At 54.3% G+C, this 6,000-nt stretch overlaps 1 protein-coding gene across 1 annotated transcript in view; it reads right to left on the bottom strand.

Annotated features, from left to right (window-relative positions):
* LOC138101098 (disks large homolog 4-like) overlaps positions 1-4,899 on the bottom strand; it is a 28,016-nt gene extending 23,117 nt beyond the window's left edge. The window contains 4 exon segments of the mRNA XM_068998941.1: positions 27-151; positions 1,590-1,641; positions 3,217-3,270; positions 4,831-4,899. Of these exon segments, the coding sequence (XP_068855042.1) occupies positions 27-151; positions 1,590-1,619 (155 nt within the window). The 5' untranslated portion in view covers positions 1,620-1,641; positions 3,217-3,270; positions 4,831-4,899.
* Between the last annotated feature and the right edge of the window lie 1,101 nt (positions 4,900-6,000).

A 6,000-nucleotide genomic window follows, 5' to 3' on the forward strand; every position in this document is an offset into this window, starting at 1 on the left:
GGGGGATTTGGGGGCGGGTTCCTCACCTGAGCCGCCCGTCCTGGGCGGCGGCGCCTCCGGGGATGATTTTGGTGATGAAGATTCCGGGGTCGTCGCCCACGTGGGGGTTGTCGGTGCCCCCCGCGATGCTGAACCCCAAACCCGAGTTCCCCTGGCCGAGATTCGGGGGTCTCGTCAGTCCCAAAAACACCCCCAAAACCCCCAAAAAACCTCCCCAACCTCCCCCCAAAAAATCCGGAATTTTAAAGCCCAAAAAAACCCAAAAAACCCCAAAAAATCTGAATTTTAAGCCCCCAAAATTTCCCCCAAAAATCCTGAATTTTAAACCCCAAAATTGCCCCCAAAAACTCCCAAAAAACCCCAACCTCCCCCCAAAAAATCTGGAAGTTTAAACGCCAAAATTGCCCAAAAAAAAACCCCAAAAATCCTGAATTTTAAACCCCCCCAAAAACCCCAAAAAGGCCCAAAAAACCTCCCCAACATCCCCCCCCAAAAAGTCCGGAATTTTAAAGCCCAAAATTGCCCCCCAAAAACTCCCAAAAAACCCCCAAAAATGCTGAATTTTAAACCTCAAAAAACTCCAAAAAGGCCCAAAAAACCTCCCCCCCCCCCCCTCCCCCAAAAATCCGGAATTTTAAAGCCCAAAAAACCCCAAAAACTCCCAAAAAAACCTCCCCCCCCCCAAAAAAAAATCCTGAATTTTAAACCTCAAAATTGCCCCAAAAACCACCAAAATTTCCTGAATTTTAAACCTCAAAATGGCCCCAAAAAAACCCCAAAAACCCCAAAAAACCTCCCCACTCCCCCCCAAAAAATCCGGAATTTTAAACCCCAAAACTGCCCCAAAAAACCCCAAAAAATCCTGAATTTTAAACCCCAAAATTGCCCCCAAAAAACCCCAAAAAGCAAAGAATAAAAGAAATTTTGGGGTCCTGGGGGAATTTTGGGATGCCGGGGGGGATTTTGGGGTCCCAGTGGGGATTTTGGTGAATTTTTGGGGGTCCCAGGTGGATTTGGGGTGGATTTTGGGGTTTTTGGGGTTCCCAGGAGGATTTTTGGGCTGATTTCGGGGCTTTTTGGGGCTCCCGAATGTGAATTTGGGGTTCCCAGGAGGATTTGGGGCAGATTTTGGGGGGGTTTTGGGGGCTCCCAAAGCCAAATTTGGGGGGTCCCAGGTGGATTTTTGGGCTGATTTTGGGGGTTTTTGGGGTTCCCAGGTGAATTTTTGGGGTTCCCAGGTGGATTTGGGGCAGATTTTGGGAGTTTTTGGGGTTCCCAGGTGGATTTTTGGGCTGATTTTGGGGGTTTTGGGGGTTCCCAGGTGAATTTTTGGGGGTCCCAGGTGGATTTGGGCCGGATTTTGGGGTTTTTTGGGGTTCCCAGGAGGATTTTTGGGGTTCCCAGGAGGATTTTTGGGGTTCCCAGGTGGATTTGGGGCAGATTTTTGGGGTTTTTGGGGTTCCCAGGAGGATTTTTGGGCTGATTTCGGGGGTTTTTGGGGCTCCCGAATGCGAATTTGGGGTTCCCGGGTGGATTTGGGGTGGATTTGGGGCGGATTTTGGGGGTTTTGGGGGATTTTGGGGTCTCACCCTCTCCAGAGTGATCTCCTCGTACTCCATCCTCCCCCTCGGTGCCGTTCACCTGCGGGGACACAGCGGGGTCAGGACTGGGGATTTGGGGGATTTTGGGGGAATTTGGGGGATTTTGGGGAATTTGGGGGATTTTGGGGGATTTTGGGGGATTTGGGGGGATTTTGGGGGGAATTTGGGGGAGATTTGAGGAGGTTTTGGGGGGTTTTTTGGGGGGATTTGGGGGCAATTTCAGGAACTTTGGGGGGAATTTGAGGGATTTTTGGTGGATTTGGGAGGAATTTGGGGGATTTTGGGGGGATTTGGGGATTTTGGGGAAATTTGAAGGATTTTGGAGGAATTTGGGGGAATTTGGGGGATCTTGAGAGGAATTTGGGGATTTGGGGGAATTTGGGGGATTTTTGGGGGGAATTTGGGGGGAATTTGGGAGGGATTTGGGGGAAATTTCAGGAATTTCGGGTGGAATTTGGAGGATTTTGGGGGGAATTTAAGGGACTTTGGGGGGAATTTGGGGGATTTTAGGGAATTTGGGGGATTTTGGGGGGAATTCGGGGGATTTGGGGGATTTTTGGGGTGGATTTGGAGGGAATTTTTGGGGTGAATTTTGGGGCTTTGGGGGGAAAATTCTGGGGAAAATTGAGGGAATTTTGGGGGAATTTTGGGGGAATTTTGAGGGAATTTTGGGGGAATTTTGGGGGAATTTTGGGGCTGACCTGGGGTGGAATTCAGGAGGATTTTGGGGCGGATTTGGAGGGAATTTTTGGGGGGAATTTCGGGGGGGTTTCAGGGAGGATTTTGGGGCGGATTTGGGGTGAATTTTAGGGGGATTTTGTGGGAATTTTGGGTTGGATTTTGAAGGAATTTTGTGGGAATTTTGTGGGAATTTTGTGGGAATTTTGGGTCAAATTTTGAGGGATTTGGGGTCGGATTTTGAGGGAATTTTGTAGGAATTTGGGGAGAATTTTTGGTCAAATTTCGAGGGATTTTGGGGAGGATTTGGAGGGGATTTTTGGGGTGGATTTGTGGGAATTTTGGGAGAATTTTGGGTCAAATTTCGAGGGATTTTGGGGAGGATTTTGTGGGAATTTTGGGTCGGATTTTGAGGGATTTTGGGGAGGATTTGGAGGGGATTTTTGGGGTGGATTGGTGGGAATTTTGGAGGATTTTTGGGGGATGTTTGGGGTGGATTTGTGGGAATTTTGGGAGAATTTTGGGTCAAATTTCGAGGGATTTTGGGGAGGATTTGAAGGGGATTTTTGGGGGATTTTTGGGGTGGATTGGAGGGAATTTCGGGGGGTTTGGAGGGAATTTTTGGGGTGGATTTTTGGGGTGGATTGCTGGGAACTTTGGAGGATGTTGTGGGAATTTTTGGGGGATTTTTGGGGTAGATTTGGTGGGAATTTCGGAGGATTTTTGGGGTGGATTTTTGGGAATTTTGGGGGGTTTGGAGGGAATTTTTGGGGTGGATTGGGGGGAATTTCAGGGGGTTTGGAGGGGATTTTTGGAGGGAATTTTTGGGGTGGATTGGGGGGAATTTCAGAGGATTTTTGGGGGATTTTTGGAGGGAATTTTGGGGGATTTTGGGGGGATTTTTTGGGGTGGATTGGGGGGATTTTGGGGGTCTCACATAGGCCGGGGCCTCCAGGGTGTCGGTGTTGACGATGACGGGGGGAGAGTTGGCCTGGGGGGGGGGAGGGGGGGTCAGAGACCCCCAAACCCCCCCAAAAGATCCCAAAAGATCCCAAAATTCCCGGAAAGTCCCCCAATTCCCCCCAAGCCCTTGGAAAAAATCTCTGGATGCCCCCAAAATCCCCCAAATTCCACCCAAAACCCCCCCAAAATTCCCAAATTTCCCCCCAAATTCCCAAATTTTGCTCCCAAATCCCAAATTTTCCCCCAAAATTCCCAGATTTCCGCCCAAATCCCCAAATTTTACCCGAAATTCCCAAATTCCCCGTCAAATTCCCAAAATTTGCCCCAAAATTCCCAAATTTTGCCCCAAATTCCCAAATTTCCCCCCAAAATTCCCAAATTTCCCCCCAAATTCCCAAATTTCCCCCCAAATTCCCGAATTTCCCCCCAAATCCCCCCCCAGAAATTCCCCAAATCCTCGAATTCTTCCCCAAATTCCCCCAATCCCCCTCCCCCACCCAAACCCCGCCCACCTCCTGTGACGTCATCAGCGACATCACCCCCGCCTGTGACGTCACCACAGGCACAGCGACATCATCGCTGACGTCACAAGGGGGCGTGGTCAGCACAAAATGGGGCGTGGCCTCAAAGGGGGGCGTGGCCTGACCATATTTGGGTGTGAGTGGGTCAGAAGGGGGCGTGGCTTCCCAAAAGGGGCGTGGCCGCACAAAATTAGGACTTTCCCGCCAAAAATAGGGGCGTGGCTTCCTCCAAAGGGGCGTGGTCTGACCATATTTGGTGGTTGATGAGCCAGAAAGGGGCGTGGCTTCCTCAAAAGGGGGCGTGGCTTCCCCGAAAGGGGCGTGGTCTAAAAAGGGGGCGTGGCCTGACCATATTTGGGGGTTGATGGGTTAAAAGGGGGCGTGGTTTTCCCAAAAGGGGCGTGGCCTCCTCAAAAGTGGGCGTGGTCTCCTCATAAAGGGGGCGTGGCCTCAAAGGGGGCGTGGTCGGTCAGAAGAGGGCGTGGTCTCCCCAAAGGGGCGTGGCCTCCAAAATGGGAGTTTCCCCGCCCAAAAAAGGGCGTGGCTTCCTCAAAAGGAGGTGTGGCTCCCTCATAAAGGGGCGTGGCCTCAAAGGGGCGTGGCCTGACCATATTTGGGGTGGCTGTGTCAGAAGGGGGCGTGGCTTCCAAAAAGGGGCGTGGCCTCCTGAAAAGTGGGTGTGGTCTCCTCATAAAGGGGCGTGGCCTGACCATATTTGGGAGTGGCTGGGTCAGAAGGGGGCGTGGTCTCCCGAAAGGGGCGTGGCCGCTCCAAATGGGAGTTTCCCCGCCCAAAAAAGGGCTTGGTTCCCTCAAAAGTGGGCGTGGCCTCAAAGGGGGGCGTGGCCTGACCATATTTGGGGGTTGGTCGGTCAGAAGGGGGCGTGGCTTCCCAAAAAAGGGCGTGGTCTCCTCAAAAGTGGGTGTGGTCTCCTCATAAAGGGGCGTGGCCTCCCCAAATGGGAGTTTCTTGCCCCAAAATGGGCGTGGCTTCCTCCAAAGTGGGCGTGGCCTCAAAGTGGGCGTGGCCCCAAAGTGGGCGTGGCCCCAAAGTGGGCGTGGCCTTACCTGGCTGGGCAGGTGGGCGGGGCTCTGCTCCAGGGGGGGGCTGTCCTCATCTTGGTACCGGTATTTCTGCAGAACGGATGCAAATTTATGCAAATTACCCGGCGCTCGTTAGGGTGTATGCAAATTTACGGTGATGGCGGGTTCTTCCTGGGCCCCGCCCCGCTGATCCCAGTTAATCCCAGTTAATCCCAGTCCGGGATTTGAGGCCCCCAGGCCGGGGGATTTGGAAGGGATTAAACTGGGAGGGACTGGGAGGAAACTGGGTCAGGGCTGGGGGGGGGGGGGGCGGGGCTCCCAGTTTGGGACTGGGAGAGACTGGGGTGGGCCCAGGGCTCCCAGTTTGGGACTGGGACGGTCCCAGTTTGGGACGGGGGGGGGGGTCCCAGTGCTCCCAGTTTGGGACTGGGGGGTCCCAGTTTGGGACTGGGAGAGACTGGGGTGGGCCCAGGGCTCCCAGTTTGGGACTGGGAGGGGGCCCAGGGCTCCCAGTTTGGGACTGGGACGGTCCCAGTGCTCCCAGTTTGGGACTGGAGGGTCCCAGTTTGGGACTGGGGGGGGTCCCAGTGCTCCCAGTTTGGGACTGGGGGGTCCCAGTTTGGGACTGGGAGAGACTGGGACAGTCTCAGTGCTCCCAGTTTGGGACTGGGGGGGTCCCGATGCTCCCAGTTTGGAACTGGAGGGTCCCAGTTTGGAACTGGAGGGGTCCAAGTGCTCCCAGTTTGGGACTGGGGGGGTCCCAGTGCTCCCAGTATGGAATTAGGGGGGTCCCGGTGCTCCCAGTTTGGGACTGGAGGGGGACCCAGTGCTCCCAGTTTGGGACTGGGGGGTCCCAGTTTGGGACTGGGACGGTCCCAGTGCTCCCAGTTTGGGACTGGGGGGGTCCCAGTGCTCCCAGTTTGGGACTGGGGGGGGGGTCCTGGTGCTCCCAGTTTGGGACTGGGACGGTCCCAGTGCTCCCAGTTTGGGACTGGGGGGGGGCCCAGTGCTCCCAGTATGGAACTGGGGGGGGCCCAGTCCTCCCAGTTTGGGACTGGGACGGTCCCAGTGCTCCCAGTTTGGGACTGGGAGGGTTCCAGTGCTCCCAGTTTGGGACTGGAGGGGTCCCAGTGCTCCCAGTTTGACACCGTAACACCTTCCCTGTGCTCCCAGTCGGTCCCAGTGCCCCCAGTC

This window comes from Aphelocoma coerulescens, unplaced genomic scaffold, assembly GCF_041296385.1.
Source record: "Aphelocoma coerulescens isolate FSJ_1873_10779 unplaced genomic scaffold, UR_Acoe_1.0 HiC_scaffold_193, whole genome shotgun sequence".
NCBI lineage: Eukaryota > Metazoa > Chordata > Aves > Passeriformes > Corvidae > Aphelocoma > Aphelocoma coerulescens.